The sequence below is a fragment of the Drosophila ficusphila genome, unplaced genomic scaffold, assembly GCF_018152265.1.
Source record: "Drosophila ficusphila isolate 14025-0441.05 unplaced genomic scaffold, ASM1815226v1 contig_220, whole genome shotgun sequence".
Classification (NCBI taxonomy): Eukaryota; Metazoa; Arthropoda; class Insecta; order Diptera; family Drosophilidae; genus Drosophila; species Drosophila ficusphila.
Genome location: NW_025064118.1, coordinates 598,793 through 622,955, shown reverse-complemented (window position 1 = coordinate 622,955; position 24,163 = coordinate 598,793). Strand labels below are relative to the sequence as shown.

At 36.0% G+C, this 24,163-nt stretch overlaps 3 protein-coding genes across 9 annotated transcripts; 2 read left to right on the top strand and 1 right to left on the bottom strand.

Annotated features, from left to right (window-relative positions):
• The first annotated feature begins 1,955 nt into the window (after nucleotides 1–1,955).
• Nucleotides 1,956–8,502, top strand: LOC108095034 (sodium- and chloride-dependent GABA transporter 1). 2 transcript variants are annotated; one of them, XM_017195916.2, is made up of 10 exons: nucleotides 1,956–2,387; nucleotides 4,741–5,008; nucleotides 5,314–5,415; nucleotides 5,482–5,662; nucleotides 5,742–6,009; nucleotides 6,559–6,662; nucleotides 6,727–7,096; nucleotides 7,157–7,360; nucleotides 7,418–7,585; nucleotides 7,648–8,502. In XM_017195916.2, the coding sequence occupies exons 1-10, from the start codon at nucleotides 2,250–2,252 to the stop codon at nucleotides 7,747–7,749; spliced, it is 1,905 nt and encodes a 634-aa protein (XP_017051405.1). In that variant the 5' UTR covers nucleotides 1,956–2,249; the 3' UTR covers nucleotides 7,750–8,502. The 2 variants fall into 2 exon arrangements, with proteins under 2 accessions (XP_017051405.1, XP_017051406.1); XM_017195917.2 differs by lacking the exon at nucleotides 1,956–2,387 and adding an exon at nucleotides 3,990–4,317.
• Nucleotides 8,503–8,579: 77 nt separating this feature from the next.
• LOC108095033 (glutamate receptor ionotropic, kainate 2) lies at nucleotides 8,580–17,185 on the bottom strand. Of its 3 annotated transcripts, none has more exons than XM_017195913.2 (10): nucleotides 17,078–17,185; nucleotides 11,505–11,741; nucleotides 11,293–11,445; nucleotides 10,977–11,180; nucleotides 10,715–10,918; nucleotides 10,554–10,658; nucleotides 10,045–10,500; nucleotides 9,794–9,995; nucleotides 9,294–9,482; nucleotides 8,580–9,030 (listed from the first exon to the last, which is right to left on the bottom strand). In XM_017195913.2, the coding sequence occupies exons 1-10, from the start codon at nucleotides 17,090–17,092 to the stop codon at nucleotides 8,756–8,758; spliced, it is 2,040 nt and encodes a 679-aa protein (XP_017051402.1). In that variant the 5' UTR covers nucleotides 17,093–17,185; the 3' UTR covers nucleotides 8,580–8,755. The 3 variants fall into 3 exon arrangements, with proteins under 3 accessions (XP_017051402.1, XP_017051403.1, XP_017051404.1); XM_017195914.1 differs by lacking the exon at nucleotides 8,580–9,030 and adding an exon at nucleotides 11,895–12,061 and having other exon boundaries at nucleotides 9,039–9,482; nucleotides 17,078–17,148; XM_017195915.1 differs by lacking the exons at nucleotides 8,580–9,030; nucleotides 9,294–9,482 and adding an exon at nucleotides 11,895–12,061 and having other exon boundaries at nucleotides 9,801–9,982; nucleotides 17,078–17,148.
• Nucleotides 17,186–19,222: 2,037 nt separating this feature from the next.
• LOC108095049 (slo-interacting protein 1) lies at nucleotides 19,223–23,665 on the top strand. 4 transcript variants are annotated; one of them, XM_017195952.1, is made up of 6 exons: nucleotides 19,223–19,349; nucleotides 19,429–19,977; nucleotides 20,708–21,025; nucleotides 21,257–22,241; nucleotides 22,336–22,484; nucleotides 22,937–23,665. In XM_017195952.1, the coding sequence occupies exons 1-6, from the start codon at nucleotides 19,302–19,304 to the stop codon at nucleotides 23,255–23,257; spliced, it is 2,370 nt and encodes a 789-aa protein (XP_017051441.1). In that variant the 5' UTR covers nucleotides 19,223–19,301; the 3' UTR covers nucleotides 23,258–23,665. The 4 variants fall into 4 exon arrangements, with proteins under 4 accessions (XP_017051441.1, XP_017051442.1, XP_017051440.1 ...); XM_017195953.1 differs by having other exon boundaries at nucleotides 21,257–22,251; nucleotides 22,340–22,469; XM_017195951.1 differs by having other exon boundaries at nucleotides 21,257–22,251; nucleotides 22,340–22,484.
• Nucleotides 23,666–24,163: the final 498 nt, after the last annotated feature.

The window sequence follows — 24,163 nt, the reverse complement described above, 5'->3', positions numbered from 1 at the left end:
GGTGTGAAACTACATATGCCAAATTCTTCTGGCCCTCCTGAATATGGCTATGGCTGTGGGCATAGGTATACTCGAACACTAATATGTATCTATTTTTTATACCCATGCAGATGGTGTTTTTATTTTAGTCAGTGAAGAGGACAACTCCGACACCAAAAGGTATACTTCCATACATACATATGTATATATGTATTTCCAGAGTTAAAAAACAGATAATCAACAACATTTTGAACAGCCCTCTTAATTCACGACGTCATTAAACCCCACAGGAACTTCAAAAGGACATGAAGCGTTTTCCGTTCATTCAACTTTGGTATCATTTATTCCTCTGGGCAAATATTTACGTTTGCGTATTTTGTAAAGCTTTATTTACAATTCCTAAGAAAGAAAGGAAATTGAAATTACATGCTCTCGTTTGTGACAACAAAATGTTAACAATGTTTTTCAAGCTACTTTAAAATTATGTTGGCTTTTATTCGAAATAGTATTATATTTTTTGTATTTACACCTGGAAAGGGACTTTAGTTGCTCACACACACGTTATAAAGAAGTTTATACAATAAAGAAAAAGCTTCATCCATTCAAAACCTTAACGAACAAATAACGATATTGATCATCACAGTATTCAGCTTGAAGATCAAGGGACAATATCGGTATCACATATAAGTGAGATAAAATAAATTCCTAAAGTGGCTTGGAGTCCAATGGTATTAATTAACTTCCAGTTGAGTCTAAAAATTTAGGTTTCACCAAAAGATTACTGTGTGGAGGTCAAAGATAACTCTTTGATAGCAAACGCAGCCCATAGAATCATACAAATGTTTTCCTATATAAATCGAACACCAGACACAATAAAATCAGTTTCATACAAAAACTCTACCGTGAAAGTGTCTTTAGTTTGGAGGCCAGACCATGAAATTTGTTTTTTAGGGAACTTTTCTGTCTAAGGTAAGCATAGTCTTTCCAGGTTCCCCTTTAAGGAAAATTTATAATATTTTTTTTGTTACTTTTTTAGTTAGCTTAAATCAGGATCGATTTTGACCGACGCTATTTAAGGGCAGTAATATTTAAATGTGCCCTGTCTACATCCGGTGCTGCCAACCGCCAAAGGACAGGGATGCGTGGAGGCGAATCGTGCAAAACGCTGTGACCCGTCAGGGGTTGTGATGGCCAATTATTATTATTAATATTTAAATGATCAGGCTATGTGCTATGCTATGCTATTTTGTTCCTTTTTTAGTTAGCTTAAATCAGGATCGCATTTGAACGACGCTTTTTAAGGGCAGTAATATTTAAATGAGCCCTGTCTACATCCGGTGCTGCCAACCGACGCTATTTTTGGGCAGTAATATTTAAATGAGCCCTCTCTACATCCGGTGCTGCCAACCGGCGAAGGCGCCCCAGGACAGGGATGCGTGGAGGCGAATCGTGCAACAGGCTGTGACCCGTCAAGGGTTGTGATGGCCAATTATTATTATTAATGTTTAAATGATCAGGTAGGCCCTAAGCGCTCAACAACACTTCGATCTTCTTGGCAGCTTAACTAATAATAATAAATACATGGGCCTTCGTGGCTGGGAATAGTATACCGCTCCACAATTTTAAAAATCAGTTTACAATTCATTTACTGTCCTTTAATTTATAAAGTTGTATAAATGTTTTAGTTGCAGTTCGGAACTCTCGTTGGCTATGCAAACACATACATGCACACAACACTGATAAATAACAAATATTTAAAATGGGTCACTAAATTGATAAGCGTTGTTTTGTGAGGGGCACCTATGTACATTCATTACAGTATATCCCAAATTATGCACACTTATTCTTTGAACACCGCTGTAGTGTGCACTAATGTTGAGTTACCACCGTGCCCGTATATCCATACTTTTATGAAGCTCGGACAGAACCCTCATCCTAAATCATTATTAAATTAAATTCTGTGGAGAGTGTCAACCAACTAGACCCCTAATATTTAAGCGGCAATGTACCATATTGGTTTGAAAAGCAGATCAAAATTTTAGATGGTTTTTATACTCAGTTTAATAAAAGCAAGGGACCTGCAAAGGCGTATTTTTTGTGATTACGCGCCATTCTGTCGACGACGAGTTTGAACCTGCAAAGAAAAGTCAGCCTGCACCTGCCGTGTTTGGTTGTCCTAGAATATCCATCTGTGGTCCTTTATATTTCAAATATATTTATAAATAATTGATAATAAATAAATTTTTAATTGAAACGATAACGATAAGAGAATGTACAGCGCAAACGACGGTGACGGGGGAGAAGAAAGTCGCAAGCCTGAATCTATAGAAATGGACACAGAACTGGGGACCTCGTCAAGTTTACAGTGCAACCCTCCACTAACCAAGGGTACTTTAAATAAACAGCAGGTAAGTACAGACAGACTCATCTTGAAAATAATTTATCAATTTAGAAAATGACAAATAACTTAAATATTAATATTTAAAAAATATGTAAGGGTCAGCTATTCAATCGAGTTTTATTTTTTATAATAAAAAGCAAGAAGGGAAGATCGCTAGAAAGATAGAAGATTCAAAGTTGATATACATATATTCTGTCCAAATCTTCCACATGCTTTTATTTTATATATATTTAGTTATGCATATTTGTATACCCTTGCGAGGGTATTATAATTTAAATTAATTAATTTAAACGCATTGAAGGTGACACCTGAGATCCCATAAACTATGTATATATAGCATTCCAATCTGAATCGATCTTTTGTTTTTGTTTCTATGTAAAGAAGTCCACCAATTTTAAAGCCATCTCGATGAAATTGTTCCACAAATTGTGTAGTTATTGAACAGATCGCAAATCTATATACAAATATTAAAAAATCGCAATATTTTAATGTAACAAAATTTGTTTGTAAAGTTATATATTTATATTATATTTTTTCGATTATAAAGTGACTTAGGAAAGATCGATCAATTTATTTACATTAAGAGAGAACACTTTTTTCGGGTGTCCTTACTATCAGATACTTTTACTCAGATATTCACTGCTAGAATCAGAATTTTCAATTTCAATATTCTAGCTTAAATTGTTTTTAAGATATCGTCTGATGATTATTATCAAGAATATATATTCTTAATGGGGTGCTGCGAGTAAAAGTAATAAAAAAAATATTTATTTGCTGACAGTATATTTATAATAATCGGATTAGCAATAGGAAAAGATTTTAAACTAAAGATTTGAGTCGACTTAAGTTGTATCTGCGAAATACACTAGAGAACTGAGATAAAGAATTTCTTTTTGATTTAATAAAATAAAATCAAATAAAAAGTATCAAAAATAAACGAAAGATAATGCTTAAGTCAAAAACCCAATAGAAATGCAATAACCTATAAGTATGCACATTTTTTACGATAGAAAAAATTTGTTAAAATATTAGATTAGTCTGCATAACGAATAATAAGGGTTTTACAAACGGGCTACACAAAAATATTTTATATAATTTGTTCCGTGTGAATGAGTAAAATACACTTTTTTGCCCAAAACGTAAAAAATCTAAAAATTACTTTGAACATTTTTTATAATCTTAGGTATAATTTTGAAAATTTTAGAATTTTCGCAGTGCGATATTCAGCGTTTTCATCTCTTAAATCTCATATACAGCATACAAATATTTTGCACATGTACACAACACCAATAATTAAGAAATATATAAAATGGGTCAGTAAATTGCTAAGAATTGTTTTGTGGGGGACACCTACATTCATGACAGTAGATCTCAAATCGTGCAATCCTGTTCGTCGGACACCGCTTTAGTGTGCTTTAATATTGAGTTACCACTGTCCCCGTATATCCATAATTTAAGGGGCCTCGGGCAGAACCCTCATCTAAATCATTATTAAATTAAATTGTATGTGAAACGTCAACCGACTAGCCCCCTTTTATTTAAACTGCACTTGTGTTATTATGGTACCTCATTGGTTTGAAAAGCAGATCAACATTTTAGGTGCTCTTTATACTCAGTTTAATAAAAGCAAGTGACCTGTGAGGGTGCTTTTCGTGTGATAACGCGTCATTCTGTCGACGACGAGTTGGAACCCGAATAGAAAAGTCTGCTTGCAGCTGCCGTGTTCAATTATCCTAGCTTATCCATCTGTGGTCCTTAATATTTTGTAAATATTTTATTGAAAAGACAACGATAAAAGAATGTACAGCGCAAACGATGGTGACGGGGGAGAAGAAAGTCGCAAGCCTGAATCTTGTGAAATGAACATAGAACTGGGGCACTCATCCAGTTTACAGTGCAACCCACCAACAGCCAAGGAAACATTTAATAAACAGCAGGTTAGTGCAGAAAGGAGTTTTGATAAAAAAAACCCTATATAATAGGATAGCTCCCATACGAGAGAGAATGAAATAAAAAATTATCAGGTCGTTGTTTTTGATAATATCGACTTGATTTCTGTCAGATGGCGTGTTCTGGCTACTATTGAATTTCGGATTAAATTTGATCAAAATCGGATAACTCTATCATATAGCTGGCATAGGAAAAGTCGAAAAATATATTTAATATATTAGATTATTGCTGTCTTAGGAGATAACAAACTTTCTATTCAAACCGCCGAACAGTGGTTTAGGCGATTCCGAAGTGGCAATTTTGATACCGAAACACCCAAGCCCTCCCTTGTTCAATTTTAATATAGATTTAATTAGAATTAATTTTAAAAAGAATGACGCTATTATCAACAATTTTTATTTTGGTTTCAGTTGGTTAAAATGGAACAACTGCCCGAACGTGGATCGTGGTCCTCCAAAATGGATTTTATACTGTCAGTAGTAGGATTAGCAATTGGGCTTGGAAACGTTTGGCGATTTCCCTATTTGTGCTATAAAAATGGAGGCGGAGCATTTATATTACCATATATAATAACGTTGTTTTTAGCTGGAATTCCGATGTTTTTTATGGAACTAGCTCTTGGTCAAATGCTGACCATTGGTGGACTTGGCGTATTTAAAATTGCCCCCATATTCAAAGGTAAGATTTAAAATTTTAATCTGCCTTTTGTTTTGCCAATATAATGTTTGCAGTATCGACTTTTTATACTTTAATTAAAATAAGAAAATAATTCGTTCTGACTATAGTTATTTCTAAATAAATAAATTAATAAAAAATTCCCAGAGAGATTGACTATATAAGACAATAGGAAACAAAAGGAACAATTTGAGCTTCGAAAACCACAATACCAGAATTTATATTATTGAGTCAGTTTGTGCAGAATATATAAGATTACTCTTTAATTACAACTAACTTTTTCTTTTAAATATTGTGTTTTTTTCAAGGCATTGGATACGCGGCTGCCGTAATGTCCTGTTGGATGAATGTCTACTATATTGTTATTCTGGCTTGGGCGGTATTTTACTTCTTTATGTCGATGAGAGCAGGTCTGTAAACTCTGATTAAGTAAATAACAACATTATTTAACTGAAAAAGTAAAAACAATTTTTCAGATGTACCTTGGAGGACATGTAACAATTGGTGGAACACAATCAGTTGTGTTAGTCAGTATGAAAGGAAAAATTTAAATTGCTGGGATAAGATAATTGATGGAGCGGCGAAAAGGGTTTGCTCCGTGTCTGCTGTAAACATCACATCTTCAGAACTCACAGATCCAGTTAAGGAATTTTGGGAGTATGTAAATTTAAATACATGTGTAATCATTTTAAACTTCACTTTCTTTTTTATTAATCTTTAAACCTCGTGGTTAAAGGCGTCGTGCACTTCAAATTTCACATGGCATTGAAGAGATTGGAAATATTCGCTGGGAATTGGCCGGAACATTATTGCTCGTATGGATCCTCTGCTACTTTTGCATCTGGAAAGGAGTAAAATGGACTGGGAAAGTAGTATATTTTACTGCTCTTTTTCCCTACGTTCTTCTGACTGTTCTTCTAATTCGTGGAATTACTTTACCAGGAGCTTTGGAAGGCATTAAATTTTATATAATTCCCAACTTTTCAAAGTTGTCTAATTCGGAGGTTTGTGCATAATAATTAACATACATATTAAAACAGTTAAAGTATTTTATAAATAACTTACTAGAAAACCATGACAGACCAGAAGAGCATTGTATAATTTAAAAAAAATTGCAGCCTAAAAAGATCTCTTTATAAACTATATGGTCATTAAAAACAATATGTCATCAACTTAAGTTTCCTAATTTCTTAGTTTTAAAGATGATTTGTAATATTACCCAAAGTGGAGATAGTAAGACATAGTACGCAACGAGGCTCTTCAGAAAAATAGATTTTTTTTTTTTATTTTCTATTCTGCAGTAGCTAAAGCAATAAATAATAAAATTCTCAGCTTATAATTAGGTCCAAATATTTTTCATATTTTTTGTTTTTATTCTCACATTGCATCTAACATCTCAAAAACTCTCTTGGTCGTTTGTGTAAAAATGGAAAAAAAAATTAATTTAGACTATTATACTACAATAAACAATTTTGTTTTAAACATTTTAGTATAAGTAGCTCACATGCTAGTTTGTTTTAGAGTGAAGTCAAACATATTTTTGTGTCTTTCAGGTCTGGATTGATGCAGTCACGCAGATATTTTTCTCATATGGGCTTGGACTGGGTACTTTGGTAGCATTAGGCAGTTACAACAAGTTTACCAACAATGTGTATAAGTACGTTTCTTTACGCATTAACAGATTCTTTGCTAATATATGTTTATAATTCAATAACTTCTAGGGATGCACTGATTGTCTGCACAGTGAATTCCAGCACCAGTATGTTTGCTGGATTTGTAATTTTTTCTGTAATCGGATTTATGGCTCACGAACAGCAGCGCCCTGTCGCCGAGGTGGCTGCCTCAGGACCTGGCCTAGCATTCCTTGTTTATCCATCGGCAGTACTGCAGTTGCCTGGCTCACCCATGTGGTCGTGCCTCTTTTTTTTCATGCTCCTGCTTATTGGATTGGACTCGCAATTTTGTACAATGGAGGGTTTTATCACTGCAATTATTGACGAATGGCCGCAACTGCTTCGCAAACGCAAAGAAATCTTCATTGCCATTGTCTGCGCACTTAGCTATTTAGTGGGCCTAACCTGTATTACCCAAGTAAGATGAGTGGTCTTATATGTTCTTACAGTGATTTAAAAAGTGTGTGATGATTTTTAGGGCGGGATGTATATATTCCAAATACTGGATTCGTACGCAGTGAGCGGCTTTTGCTTGCTATGGCTAATATTCTTCGAGTGCGTCTCAATATCCTGGTGCTATGGAGTCGATAGATTTTATGATGGTATTAAGGATATGATCGGATACTATCCCACAGTATGGTGGAAGTTCTGTTGGTGCGTCACCACTCCTGCTATATGCTTGGTAAATATCTTACTAAAATCCCCAGAAACGTCCTTCAATCATATTGTCTGTTTGTAGGGCGTCTTTTTCTTTAATATAGTGCAGTGGACTCCAATTAAATACTTGGACTACAGCTATCCTTGGTGGGCGCACGCTTTTGGCTGGTTTACGGCATTGTCATCCATGCTTTATATTCCATTATATATGGTCTGGCTATGGAGGCGAACTTCTGGGGACCTGAGTGAGGTAACCTAACTTGATCCCTTAAAACTTACATACATATAATTCAATTTTTAAATCTTTTTAAGAAAATTCGTGCTATAGTTCGAATAGACGAGGATGTATCCAGGTTACGTGAGAAAATGCAGAGAGAGGCGTACGCTAAGGAGATTGAATTCAATTCTCTATAGACTTTTAAATTTATCTCATAAAGTTTTAAGACCCTTCTTGTTGACCAATTTATACAGCTGCATTTGATACCAATTAATCTGTTAATCTTTTTCAATAATTTAAACTAAGACAACTTTTACTAGCTCCTAAGAATTATCAATTTAAACCTTAATTTTTGGAATGAAAAGTTTTGCTAATTTCATAAATATTATAATTTTTTTCTTATAACCTAAAATCTAGTCTAAGCAAGCAACACAAGATTCTATGTTTTTAATGATTATTAGAGTATTTTATGTGGTACTTACTCAGAAGTGAAGTAAATCTACATGACCATAATGCAGGATTTAAAAATAAATTAAAAAATTAATAAATTCTTGGCTAGCCTGTGCCAGCTGTCATCCATTAGTGTAGGTTACTTGATACATACATAATAAAAGCAACAGAACTTATATTTAATTTTGAAAATGTAAAAAGCACATATAAGGCAGACTCATAAAGATTTTCATAAACTGATATATTTTCATTATTATCTGAAGATAAGAAGGCATTTTAAACTTTATAAGTGTTTAGAAATAAGAATCGCAATTCCTACAATGAAATTAAATTCGTTTTATTTAAGTTTAAAGATATACATAAATGTATATAAAAATATATTTGCTTGAATATTTATTTATATCATATGTCCTAATAGTGCTTTAAGAATATTTCTGTATTTCATTGATAAAATATCTAAGCCTTGCTATATGTGTCAAATAAAGCGGATATCCACTGAATCTAGCTATGCATTTAGAAGATTTTTTTCCCCTCGGGTTAAAAATTAATTTTAAAAATTAAAAAGCCAAAAAAAATGTTGGTTAAAAATATTTTATGCAATCATTTATTTTAACACGTAATGCAACAAGTTCTCGTTTTGTTATAAGAAACATTTGATCATATTTAGTAACATTCAATTGTTAAAGAAACTGAAGTTTAAAAACTTTAAAACTTACAAAATTTTAAAACTAAGTTGAAATCGCCAAAATAGTTTCACGGAATCTTACACTCACTACAAACTCGATTCAGTTCAGGTCTTTTTTGCTTGTTCATACACCAAGAGGCATATCGTAGTTCTTCAAGAAATTCGATCCAGAAGCAACGCTTTGGTGGGGTGTAAGTCCATTCTTTTTCCAGTGCGGAACAATGGTTGACGCTCTGTTGATTCGGTCTAGATTTCTGTTGGTATCGAAAATTATACCAGAATTCAAAAAACGCCACAACCGCAGCCACCAAAATGCCAGATATTAAAACCACAAACACACCACCTGTGGAATCAAAAAATGTTTAACATTAAAGTAACATTGACTATAAAATTACTTCGAAGTCCGAAGACGTACCAAAGGTTCTTGAAAAAGACTTTTTAGACTTGCTTGAAAAACAACTAAGAAGTATTTAAAAAACAAAAAAGGAAGCTAGGATATTTGGCAATATCATTCATCCTAATCCTCATCGCCATTCTCTGAATATGCCATAAACCAAGGACCCTCGGACATTGATTTTGTGTTGTTTAGTAAATGATAATACCTACCAATACTTTCTAGTCCAAGGGCATTTGCTTTAGATTGTTTGCTAAAGCTTCTGCGGGTGCATGTTTCATCAGTATTTTTCCACCACTTGTCATACAGCATTTGAATATCGCCCTTTTCCTGAAGCTCAAGTATAGCCAACGAAATTTTATCGCGCCAAGGTGAGCCTTTTGGTGTTGCGATACCATACCCTTAAAAAATTGGAAGTATTTATGAACAAGTATTTTGTTATGGTAAGTTTAAAAGAATTAATAAGGAACAAATCAAACAGATAAGTAATAAGAAGTGGCTCTTATCTATTACCAAAATATTTTTTTTTAAAGATCCAATACTATTAATGTTGAAGAGAATTATTTATAAATTAAAAAAACTGTGACTTTTTTAAGGAAAACCTCTGTAGTACTGCTAATAATATACCAATAAAAACAATTTTGTATAAGATCGAAAAATTACCAAAAAAAAATGCTATAAATGGAAATTTGGCTTATTAAAAATTGCTTACCTTTTGTATCCAACAATCCTCCGATTTGTGTCAAATTGCAGTCTCTCTGCACTATATAATCAAGCATCGTAGACTCCATCAAGTACGCATAATTGCCCTGGTTCACTCGTTTTATACCGTCCTCATATGTAGAGGTGAATGCTGAGGGATTCTTATTGTCCATGCTCCTCCACATTTTTTTGTATGTTTCTATCATTGAGTCCTGGCAAGTGAATTCAGTAAGAAATGTTACCAAAGTTTCTATTACTTACCCGAAAAAATGTCATCGTAGATCCGCTATCTAAAGTGCCGTAAGATATCTCCGTTTGAGAAGCCAAATCTTCTGCGTTTTCGATGGGGTTAATCATACGCTCAGTGGTCAAAAAGGCAGCCAAATTAGCCGTGTAAGATGCTACTATAATCAGCGAAAAAAAACCCCAGACACTGCTTATTATTCTTGTTGATAGAGCTCTTGGATAAATATCGGTTGACTGCTGCATAAGTGTTTCAATGGTAAACCAAAAGCTGTCAGTGAGAGAAAACTGGTTGCCAATTGAAATATTATCTAGGTCGCAGGGGTAAATATATTTCCACTCGATAGGCGAAAGTTTTCCCACAATATATATACATATGGATACGAGAAAATACGCAATCAGCACATATATCCAGATTTCTATTGCCAATGGATTCATAAAGGAGAACAGTCTTGTTGGCTCCGGGGTCGGGACCTTAAAAGAAATCTAAATTTATTTATATCCAACAAATATATGACATTTTGAACCTTAAATAAAATACTTATTCCCAAATTCATAAATGGTTTGGTAAAATCAATAACACTTTCTCTTGCATATGTAATAGTCATAGAGCCAACGGCCAAGTCTGCTTTCTAAATATTTATAAAAGGTTAAAGGTTAGTCGACAAACACAAATTACTTTACGAACATATTTCATCAGTTGAGCGACCATTCCATTCCATTCACCAGATTCTGGGTCTTTGGCACCATACTTTCTATCAGGTACCAAGTCCAATATGTAGTCAAAACCAACCTCGTGAGAAATGGTTTCCAATATATCAACACAAAATCCATAAAATCGCTCGTTGCCCGTAAAATTTTTCCCATAATGCATCATTACATAGGGAGTTTCCTGAAGAATAATTCTACAACAATTTAAAAACATATTTTTTATAGTTCTATTTACAGACCAGTATTGTTATGACTACGAGTGTCACATTCATGGACCCAGAATCAAAAAACATTGATGGTTCGGTAATGTTTAGATGCCCATGTGGAGTCCACTCCCCAACTTTTACAACAGAATGTTGTTTTAACTTTATAAGATCCAACTTAAACTGGACTCGCTGTCCTTCCTTAAATTGAATAGGACCTGTAAGACCTCTCCATTCAACCTAAAGGAAAATACGTAAAAAAAAATAGTTAGTTAGTACTACATATACTACATTATGATATAACATAATTAGATTAGATAACAAGAATACGTAAAATACGTCCAAAACCTACCGCATTCAAGTAATTGATTAGGCTGAGGCCACCGTTCCATGGATTTTCCTCTTCACAGTTTAAGTTCGTTAGGTTCAAGGTGTGTGATTGCTCCAATGTCTGCAATCCAATGGCGAACACGTACACTGAATCGAACATTAAAGCTGGTTCTGACTACAATTTTTTCTTATAAATATCGTTCATATATTATCCACATCTTCAATTTAACTCACCTCAAGAAAATCTATGTTTTTAAGATGCTGATTTACATATGGTTTTTGAAAGACATGGTGACTATAGGATCCTATATCCTTCAAAATTTGTTTTACACCGACATCTCCTATGTCGACCAATCTAAACGACGTTATGTTCACAAAGTTATATTTAAAGTCTTCCAGGTCATAAGTCTCCAAGTCAAAGGTAGTAAACAAGTAATGGTATTTGTATTCATTCATTTGCTGCTGTAATATCTATAAATAACGTTCAAAAAAAGCGAATATTAACATAAAAAGCTTAAAACAAACTCTAAGTTCGATCCTGAATAGCGATGCATAATCTGCAGGTAGACCTCGGTACGGTTCTCTTGTTTTATAACATAATTTAAACATATAATATTCACTTACATTTTTTAACATAACTGTTATATCGTCCGAGTTAGTATCAATAATAATATTGTGAATTTCCTTGTTTTTAAATTCGTTTAATGCTGACAGGTAAGACTCTCGAGAAACTTGTCGCATGTGTATTTCACTTCGAACAGACCGGGAAAGCTGATGTAAGTTTATAATTCCTATAAAAATGTTAAAAATCTAAATTTATTTACCTATAAAACTTGCATCCTTAAAATATACTGATTATCGACATAAAAGTAATATTAGAGAAACTAGAAATTTAAAAACATTTTGAGTGCCCCTTTAGTTCTGGTTCCTCCCACTATTTTTATTTAGCATTATAGGCGGACCTTGTCGGCGTATAAATAAATTTCTTAAATTATTCATGTATTCCTATATAACACTGTGCGACAAAAATTAACAAAATCTTTGTTTAAGTTACTTTTTTGATTGTTTTCGGTTAAGGTGCATAAATTATGCAGAAAAATATCTACGCCACCTTTAAAGTGATACGATTTCTTTTCTCATGGTAAATTTTATGAAATTATTATTATGAAAATAATTAACACAAAATATTATTTTTTTTTGAAGTGAAAACTTCTTTAGCGGCGCTGAGCACTTTTTTGTATAGGTAAAAACTTTCAAACTCGCGTCAGAGTCCCGTTATGCGTAAGATCGTGGGAAAGGGAGAGGAACTAGTATCTCCCACTCTTTCTACCGCGCCTGAGTCATGGTACAATTATACAAGGTAGTCTCGACGGCTCGTCAGTCCCCTATCGACACTACAATTAGAGCGAGAGAAAGAGTGTTTTCCTACGAAAACCCGAGCGTTCGGGTCGATAGGGGGAAAAAACCCGAACGATTTTGCAGCCGACGAGACTACCTTGTTGTAAAGTAGTTTCCTGGCTGGGATATGACTCAGTCTGTCCAGGATCGCTTACAGAAAATTTATATCTGCGGGACTATCGGAAATTTTGATAGAGGGTGAGCCGACGGAGATGGAGGAGTCGGACTCACGGTAGTGTGGATGGCAAAGGCGGGAAAATATGGAAAACAACTGAGGCTGGTCGCCGGTAGCAGTTGCCAGGGTAATTGGTAGCGGTTCACTCTCGGGCACAGAGGCTGGGCGCCTGGCTGTGGTCGCCGGAAGCGGCACACACGCGGGAGCAGCGGCAGGACGCCGGGCTGCGGTCGCCGGGGTACACGCAGGGACGGGGCGTGGCACGCAAGCGGGAGCAGAGGTTGTGCGCCTGGCTGCGATCACCGGGTTCCACGTGGGGACGGGGCGTGGCACGCAAGCGGGAGCAGAGGCTGGACGCCTGGCTGCGGTCACCGGGTTCCACGTGGGCAGGGGAAGGGCGTGGCATGCAAGCGGGAGCAGAGGCTGGGCGCCTGGCTGCGATCACCGGGTTCCACGTGGGGCAGGAAAAGGGGGCGTGGCACACAAGCGGGAGCAGAGGCTGTGCGCCTGGCTGCGATCACCGGGTTTCCACGTGGGCAGGGAAAGGGGCGTGGCACGCAAGCGGGAGCAGAGGCTGTGCGCCTGGCTGCGATCACCGGGTTCCACGTGGGCAGGGGAAGGGCGTGGCACGCCAGCGGGAGCAGAGGCCGGGCGCCTGGCTGCGATCACCGGGTTCCACGTGGGGCAGGAAAAGGGGGCGTGGCACACAAGCGGGAGCAGAGGCTGTGCGCCTGGCTGCGATCACCGGGTTTCCACGTGGGCAGGGAAAGGGGCGTGGCACGCAAGCGGGAGCAGAGTCTGTGCGCCTGGCTGCGATCACCGGGTTTCCACGTGGGCAGGGAAAGGGGCGTGGCACGCAAGCGGGAGCAGAGGCTGTACGCCTCTGCTCGGGGATCGATGCTTGCGCTGGCCTCTGCTCGGTTCTCCACGCCGTCGTACTCTCCCCGCTCTTGCTGCCAGTGATGCTCGTTTGATTTGTACTTAGCTTAGACTAAAATACTGGAAAACTTAATGAACTTAATACTAATTCCACGGTCTTAACTCTAAGAAGGAAAAATAAGAAATATATCCATGTAAAAATTGTGGGGCCCAAATTGGGGCGTCACATTGTATAATTCTACCATGGTCGAGACTACCTTGCAGGGGCGCACAGAGGTAGTCTGGGGCCCGGGCTAAAAATTCAATTTTGGGAGATTGTCAATCCTTACATATCATCATATATATCATATATCATATCGCGCGGGGCACCCATAAGCCCGGGCCCGGGGCAAATTGCCACCCTTATGCTGTGTATGGGGTTTAAGGAGGACTTTTATATGACAATAAGAATTAATTGTTTCGTAATTTTTGGTTTTCAATCAAAGCTGCCCTTTAGGACTCGCTCCCATATTGTCCGCCCTTTTATACATTTTTGTACAATAATCTATGTTACGCCTTGTATCTGCTTGTTGCAATTATTGCAAAAAGTATTTTTCATAAGCACACAAGGGTTAACGTTTTGAGAAAAAATCGTCCGCGTACAACCTCTCTCTACGAAAACCCGAGCGTACTGAGGCGATAGGGGACTAAACCCGAACTCATCTGCCGGCGTCGAGACTAACTTGTAGTTATTATACCATGGCCTGAGTCATGGTACAATTATACAGCATATGAAGGGCAGCTTTGTGTAAAAACCAAAAATTTCGGAAAAATGAATACTTATGGTCATATAACAGTCCTTTTTAAGCCCCGTGCACAGCATAAGGGTAAAACGACATCATCTTCTTCTGTTTCTTTCGCACTTACGGGAAAACACCCTCTCACTCGCACTCATTGTAGTGCCCAATAGGGGGAAAAAAAAAGCCGACGAGACTACCTTGTACTTATACTTAAATAGGTTCGAATCAAAACTGTTTGTTTCTTACTTCAGTTATCATAAACCAATTGTATCAGTTGTAAAAATTTGCGATGATGATTCTGATAATTACGATGGTGTAAAAGTCGTCGAAATTATGGATGGAGGTTGATTTTTCTGAGAGATAAAATTTAATGTAATATATAAATAACGAAATCTAATATATAAAATTCTCGTGTCACAGTTTTTGTGACCTTACTCCTCCGAAACGGCTATACCGATTGTCATAAAATTTTGTGAGCGTATTGAGTAAGTCTGACAATTTCCCAACGTCTATTTTTCATCCTCTTAAATCGTGTTCGACATACCAAAAATCGCATATAAAGTGAGTTTTTACCTCATCACACTGACAAAAACACGCTACCATAGCATTTTAAATCAATTAAAACTGGGGCAAAAATCCTTCATCATTAAGTAAAATCATTAATTCTATTTATGAGTGTTTTGTCCAGTGAGCTATGCCAAGAAAACGCAAAGCGGGTACTTTGAGCCGTGATACAAGTAGATCTCGATACATGCGAAATAGAAGATCCGAAAGAATAGAGCAATTGCATCAAGAAGAGCCAGAAGATACACGAGCTGAACGCAATGAAGTCAGAAGGTTAGAACAACGACATCCACGCCGTGTCACAGTCAATAGAGGCAGAACAAATGACCATCAACGACAACAGGTACATCGAGCATTTACATATATATAATTCATTACTGCGTCTAGCATTCCAGTATGAGCCCGATATTGAGTAATATGCTCACTCAAAAGTGGTAATTGGAGCTATGGACAAGGAATGTGCGCATTGTCATGCTCTGAAATTTAAAAATGAGCCAGCTGGGATGTGGTGCGCGTCAGGAAAAGTGCAACTACCAGAAATTGAAACACCACCTGAACCATTGAACGGCTTACTTATCGGCACGGATCCAGATTCTAACGTGTTTCTGAAGTCAATTCTTACATTCAATTCATGCTTTCTACATAAGTCTAGAACTGAGTAAATTTTGCACAGAAATTATAAAGTCATATGGTGGCAAAACAACGTTTGCCGGGGTTTGCTAGTAATACATATTATAAATAACAACATAAAAATTGCCATGTTTGTGTACGATAGCGCAATAAATAAACATTGTATTCTACTTCTCTCATAAATGATAGTACTTTTATATTTATAATTAAACACAATGTTAATATTGAAGTTTTCACTTCTGCCGGCACTCCCGGAGTGCTATCGGTGTTTTTTTTTTTTACTTTTAATAAACTATTATTTTTTTAAAAGTGAATTTTTTTCCTGATTTTTTTGGTTTTTCCAGAGGTATCCTCGCGTAACAAGTTCCATACGTAGTCGCCCAGACTATAGAGCTGGGAGCAGTGGCGGATTTACCGTGTAGCCAACATAGGCAGCTGCCTAGGGCGGCAAATTTTTAGGGGGGGCAAATTTCGACTGTTAACACTACTATGACTGTTAAAGGTGAAAATTAGGCTGCAGTATAGGGCGGCAAAATCAAAACTGCCTAGGGCGGCTAATTGTCTTAATCCGCCCCAGCCTGGGAGAAAAAAATTTTAAAGCATTGTGATAAAAGCCTAACAGTATATTTACTTGATACATTTTAGTTAATAGATATTGAACTTGCATGAACGCTTATAACGATGAAAAAATATTTTCCCAATATGTGATTATAAGGCTGTATAACAATGTTGAACAAGGTGGAAGGCCAACTTTTTAAATCCCAAATAATCTGAAGGAAGTACGCCGCTTGGATTACAGGGTAAATACAGGAAATTATGTTCAGGATATGCGGGGTAAGTGAAAACGATATATAATAACTCAATCCTACTTAATGAGTAAAAGAAATATTGTAGAATATAAGAAGTTTCCTTAGGTTAAGAGACAAATTAGAAGGGCTTGACTAAAGCCCAATACAATAGTAAACTCGGTAATTACGGCAAACTCGAGCCTTTGAGTGACCCAAAGTGCTAAAAGTGTATTGGATGCAAAGCGAAACAATGGAAATTTATAATTAATTCTATTTGCATCTTGGTCCTTTATGCAAACTTTAGGTAAACTTCTCCAGGCAATAACCTAATGTTGTGTAGGGTGGCAGTATGAAAACTTTTGCTACACCAGTGCCAGAAAAAGTCGAAGGAAAAATTCAGTGCATCCTTTGGCGCAATCATCCGGCAAAGTCTACACAAAGTGAATTCTCTATCACTCGCCTTCTCACTCACTCTTTCACTCTATCCCTATCACTTTTCGGCTTTCCATTCGTGGGTGTGAGCCGCTTGTACTTTATAAGGTCGAAAATGCAATCTTGAATATTAAAATAATGACTACCTGAATAATGACTTACCATATTCTCGTTCATGCAAAATTCCGAAGCGGGTCCAATTTAAAAAGTGTATAACATCAATAAAAGCCTGATTTACGTATTGCTGTGATGGGTACAGGTTGATAGAAAAGTTATGAGCGGACCGGCCTATGTTTGGAATGTCTAGGGCATCACAAATTGAATTTATATGAGTCGCCAAAACCGAGTCAGTTGGGCTAAAAACAGCCTGAACACCATCACGTACAAGTTTGCACACTAGTATAAAAGAACGGTGGGTTAATTTTTTTTTAAATTAAAAAACAAAATTTTTTTATTTTTTTTAAATTAGATTACCTTTTTGAACGGTTTCAAATGAGTCAAATCTGTTAACGTATTCAATGTAGTAATCTACGGTAGTCTCTGGTAAGAGACTTTTATCCAGATTTAATCTATGCACCGCGAATCTAAACGCCAATTCCGAGTTATATTTCCCGGGCTGGTTTGAAAATATTGCGCCTTCAAAAAAATGTATTAAAATATTTTTAACAAAACGACTACAGCGTCTCACCAACTCTTACTAAGGGAGGAACTCCAATAGTGTACGAAATCAACTCAAGTAAAACGAAAACGCTTTTTATAGGATACATTACGAGCACTCCTACAGAGCATTAAGAACACGACTGGGTAAAATGTCTTTCTGTTTTCGTTTTTTTCCTACTGCCGAAGCCGGACAAATGTTTATAGAATACAAGGAAAAAAATGTTAGTTGTCATTGCTTTACTTGACTGTGGGATACCCAATACACACTGAAATAGTAAGCTTCGCTGAGTAAAATAAAACTTGAAAGCTTAGGGCACTGGCGACGACTGGCTCCCGCCGCAGCCGTCCCAGTGCATGCTAAAAATTCCAGGCACACTGGGCGGTAGACGACGGAGCTGAGAGATCCAGGGACACTGGAGGTTCGTGGGCGGTGGGCGACGCATGGCACCAGAAGGGGAAGGGCACTGGCGACGACGGCGGGGGTGAACAGGATCCCTCGATCCTCAGCTTCTGGCATAGCCAAAACATCGTTACAACCCTGACATTCAACTTTAAGCCTTTTACCTTCTGCTGGAGAGTTTTCTATTTACTTATAGTAACAAAAAAGTTTTCAAAAAAAAAAATTCAAAAATTTTAAATTATTTATGGATACAGAACATCTAGGCCCGTTTAGCCTTGGTTGGTCAAATTGTATATACCCCTGCAGTCATTAAAAATGTCGAACAAAATACATAAAGGCAGAACAACATCGAACCTTTTACTATTTTTCTATTAATTTCCATATTTTCGCCGATTGTTCATATCACAGCTATACCATATGATATAGTCGTCCGATTTTTATCAAATTTAATTCGAAATTCAAGAGTCGTTAAGTCTTATTTCCAAAAACAATTATGTTATTTTATTCCGTCAATTCTATATAGATTTTTTGATCTTTCTAGAGCATCTGTATGATATATAGTTGTCCGATATTTATGAAATTTTTTAGCGACTCAAGGGTATTTCCTATGGCAGCTATATGATAGAGCTTTCCGATTTTGATCAAATTTAATTCGAAATTTAAGTAGGTAGAAAGCACCATCTGGAAGAAATCAAGACAATCTGATCAAAAACAACTGCGTGAAAAACCAATTGATTTGAAGTTGTCCTCAAAAATATAAACCTTGATCGATCTGTTGCACCAAATATATAACTTTTTTGGTATTTATTTGGATTATCGAGTTTTTTTTTTGTAATTTCGGTCAAGTTACACATAAAGAAACTGAATGAAAAACAGAAATACATTAATACAAAATTAAATACATTAACATTATAATACACCAGCACAACCAGTGAAAATATAAAACTTTAACAAATATTTTGGGTTATTATTCTACAACAATTACAGCAGCGGCTTATCCAGCGTCAAAAGTACATTTTATGTACAGTCAGGAAATTGTGCAGTCACTATGCTGGGGTTCCCCTAAATTTTATTCTCTGGGCATTCTTTTTTTAGGGGGTTTCCCTTGACTTGTAAGTGTCCCAAATTTGCATCACTGGCTTCTATTGTTATATAAATAAAATAATATCAAAGTGTAAAAGGTATATTTTCAAATCTGAAAACCAGATTATCGATAAATTTGCGGTCTCACTGCTACTTCAGTCTGGCCACACATTTAGCATCCGAAAAAATATGTACACAATTAAATGAAAACATACAATGAGTTTTTAGAAATAAGACAGCAATATGAATAGTTGCGTTGTCGAAGTTGAGTACGAATATGTCGTGTTGAAAGTAAGTTTACTATAATATATTATCTGACCCATGAATCATATTTCCTGTCTTGCCTTGTATCTCATTCTCTTTTTTTTAGATTAATGGTTACGATATAAGTAATTTGACATGGTATGAAGCGGTTCAAAAGTTCCTGCAAGCTAAAGAAACCCTGGTAGTTGAGTTATGCAGACAAAAGCATAGTGCTTTTAATTTAGAATGTAAACAAGATGCCAATACCAAACTGCCAGATGTGGACAAAGCCAGTTCAAACGTTTTGCATTCAAATAAATGCAAAAAACAGATTTCTAATTTAACTGAAAAGCCAAAAGACGCAATCATTTCTGCGTCGACAACAACTAACAGTGCCTCTCAACAAGTGAACACCAGCCCGTCAACGACTCTAGCTGCTTCGGGTGAAATTACAACTAAAAATCCAGTTATTTTGACTCTACGGACTCTTAACCATGAAGAAAGTTCAGGATGCTCCACGGTTTATGCCGCATCGAAGGAAACACAAACCCAAGCCTCAGTCGACCAGGACGACGTCTTAAAGGACCACGACTTAGTTCAGACGCTAACCGATCACTTCATTGAGCGAGAACACCACTTGTTTGAGCAGTGTTTGGAACCGGAAATCGACATTGAGGTATATAGCAGATTTTATTAACCAATCGATTTGTTTGTAAAAAAAATTCATCGTCATTATTGATTCATCGATGGCTTATACGCTTTTTATGCGTGTGTGTCAGATGGAATGTGGAGTGTGACGATGGTTTCATCGAGGGCCTTTTGCGAAAATTTCCTTTGTGAAATCTGTAAAATTGTGCTTTAGGGGCTTTTCCTAAAAATGGGCTAAAAAGTTTTTTTTATTTTAAGGAGCTACCTCGGGACCTAAACATTAATAATAAAAAAGTGTCGGAAAGCGTGATTTAATTATTTTTCGACCTTTCATGGGTAGTTAAAGAAAACTCGTTTTTCTAAAACTCATGTTCGTGGGATAAAAAGCAAATATGTTATAACATTTCTATATATTTTTTCGATCTGTCTTATTTTTTGATTCGGGGCTATGACGTCATCATTTTAGATCCATTTTGGGGTCCTAATTCGATCTTAGTACGCATTTGCATTTTTTTCCGAAGTTGTGGTTATTTTATTAGGTTTTTATGTCAAACCGTTTTGCAGGAGATAATATCATAATGTGATCAAGAAAATACATACATATTCGGAATGGGCTTGTAGGGGGTCTCATTATGCCTTAAATTATAATTAAGTATAATAATAATAAGTATAACTATGCAAATACTTCTAACTCATGTATTAAGTTGATTGGGCGATATATCCTCAAAACTAATTATCTTTGTATTCTTATATAACAGGAAGTAACGCTTATAAAAGCTGCTAATAACGCAACCAGCGATCAAATTGGTTTAGTTGTTTGCTCCTCTGGATTTCAGTCGTCAAGCATTGGTACGAATAAAGATCATATTCTGTACAACGACTTAGATCAATGCGAAGACGTATTTATTAGTCACATACAACCGGAAAGTGTAGCTCATCGAGATGGGCGTCTGCGACAGGGTGACCAGATCCTTCGCATTAACGGGATGGACGTTAAAGACCAGGAGGAGGTAGAAACTCAGATAGCGGAAAGTAACAGCGCAGTTACGCTTCTAGTTAGTCGAATAGTGTACCCTGTAAGCTTGGTTTTTCATCAAACAGTACTTAATTAAAATATTTCATTGATTTAAATGTTTTAAACCAGTTTTTCTTTTTGGTGCAGTAAGAATAGCACCATGTCTCTAATTGTATTATTTTTTTAATATACCTGTAACAATATCAACGAATATTAATTAAGCACTGGAAAAGAACTAGAAAAGCTTAGGTTGAAATATATATTTTATCTTCTTTTTAACTGATTTAAACAGGAAGATGACGACGAAGAGGACATTAATTTTGAGTACGACAATACATTTTTACCAGATGATTACACGAATGTTGTGGATAAATTGGATAAGGTATTATTAAGTCACGTGCAGTCCTTAGAAGAAATATCTAATGAAACCGGAGTACATTCATCCAAAAGTAGTCACTCAACAAGTGAACAGAATTTATCAGATTTTAATGTTAATACATCGTCGTTGCCAAAAAAAAAGTTTGAAGAATGTAAAAACTCAACTAGCAAAATAAAGCTTTGCCCAGAGGCAAGTTTGGATCAGCGAAAAACTCTAAATCAATCTTTAAACCAAAACCATATTCATCGTCAATATCAGTATGACGAAAACGAGCACATCTATGAAACCATTCCCGAGGATTCTGAATCTGAACCACTCTACTGTTCGCCGTACCAAAGCTCAAGCGGAAAGAATTCTATAGAATCAGGTGCATCCTCAAAAGTGACGACACCAGCCCAAGCTTTAGAAACGACTATGCAGCAACAAACTCAGCGAGTTGCTCAGTGGTTGGGCTTAAAACCACAGTATCCTAGAACTTTACACACGCTTATTGGTCGCCCCCCTCCACTTAAATTTGCCCAGCAACCAACTTGCAGTCGCGTTTTTACTTTGCGCAGCACGTTAACCAACACTAGCCATTCGAGCAGTAGCGGTGTTCCATATAGCGGTTATGGACCAAATAATATTGCTACCAGAAATGTGGCTCTTGGAGAAGAAGTTGATAACTCATCAAGTGCCTACAATACCGGTGACTCAAATAACAGCGCATCGCCCCATCAAAATACTGGAAACGTAAATGACGACATCTCTGCCATGCACAAGCTAGAGAGCACGTTGATCGATGGACCCAGAGAAGCTTTTGATACAACTGCTGTAAGCAGTATGTTACTGTTACCTTTTGGAAAATCTGGTCGCATCGGCCTCTGTTCGTCCAATTTGGAAACAGCATATGTGACCGGTATGCAAATGTAATTTACTTAACTTAAGTTCATTAATTCGGTTTAAATTAGTGTTATTTAGTTGAAAAATTTTACTAATGATCAATATTTCAGAAAGTCAAAGTAAGGCAAAATACGAGAACATTCAACTTAACGGCGACCTCAAATTATTGAGAGTTAAACATCCTGAGGAATCGTTTAGTCCTTGCCCACAGTTTAACGCACCAAATTTGAGTAGCTACCACTTTGTAAGTAGCCAAGAGGTAAGAGCTGCCCCTCCTTGATCGGATAGCTATTTCGTATAGGAGAGATCGAAAATCTATATAGAATATAAACGGGAAAAAATGTTTTTTTATCAGACAAGCATCATTTTTGGAATATAGAGTTTTCTTATGACTGGAATTTCGAATTTATGATATTTATGATTTTATATATTTTTTTAAATTAAATTTATAAAAATAGGTTAAAAATCAATTCCGAGTTTTTTAAATATACTTGAACCCAAAAAAAAAAAATCATATAAATCTCATAGAAAATATCGAAAGATCTATATAGACTTAACGGAAATCAAGAGAAAAAAAAAAATAACATCGATGTTTTTCGTCAGATAAGCATAATTTTTTGAATATTAAGTTTTTTAATGACTCTCGAATCTCGAATTAATGATTTATATGATTTGATATGTGTTTTAATAAAATTAATTTTATAAAAATAGGTTAAAAATCAATTCCATAGCTCCACCAGTTCAAAACAAAATGCTACACTGCTTAACTGCGAAAATAGTGACGAAATTCCAATGGTATGGAAGGTCAAAAGACGCCCAGATGGAACTCGATACATTGTAAAGCGGCCAGTTCGTAATCGCCCTCAAGTTACTATTCGGAAGAACGTGCGCTGTAACGAAATAGCCACAACGGAGGAGGATACAGTGTCTGAAGTTAAAATTGGTCGTTATTGGACAAAAGAAGAACGAAAGCGACACATTGAACGGGCTCGTGAGAAACGGAATCATCAGACAAATCAGCATCAACAATAGCTACAGTTACATTTTTCTCCTATTTTGTTTAAGTATAGTATAAAACTAATATTTTTAAATACGTTTAGTCGCAACAATTTTAAAACTTGTTTGGTTGTCATGACTAAGGAAACTTAGAGACTACAATTTTAGGGTACATTCTTATTAGTGCATAACCAACATTTATAATTCATAATATTGTAAAAATGTCTTATTTTTTATTGTTTTTTTTTATTTGGACTAGACAATGGTCTAAGTTTTGACAATTTATGAACCGACATGAAATATTGTCATCTTTCTGCTTAGAAATTTCGTTAATAATTGTTCCTATACTAGTTATTTGTTAGCGTAATCCCATTCCTGAAAACAGTTTTCATTGATGTATTAATATGAGCAGCATATAAATAAATTTTAAATAATTTAAAAAAATATTTTGTGGAAGCTATTTATTTTAAATAAAATGTCATAGTGATAGTGATCTCATAGAGCTTTGACATGAATTTGGATAAGACACTTGGGCATTTCTTCAAAGATTGGTGTCCCTACGATGGCTAAGGCTCACTACGCTTCAGTTCTAAAATTACTCCGATTGGCATTGTCAAACGAAGTTCGAAAAACGAATATGAAAAAAATTCTGTCGCCACTCTGCTGCTGCTCTTTGTAGTAGAGCTGGGGAAAAATCGATTCTCAGTGCATCGATTCTTTTCGATTTTTTAGAAAAAAACATCGATTTAAATCGATTAAACCAAAAAAAAAAATTTATTTTTATATCAGTGAGATCAAATCTTAAAAATTATGAAAAGTAAACTTAACTATGAACTTAAAAAAGTTAAAAAACAAAAATAAGAACAAGAAGGAAAATGAATAAAAATAATGGTTTTCAAAATAAGCAAAGCATTTAAATTTCTGTTAGCCATTGGTTTTTGC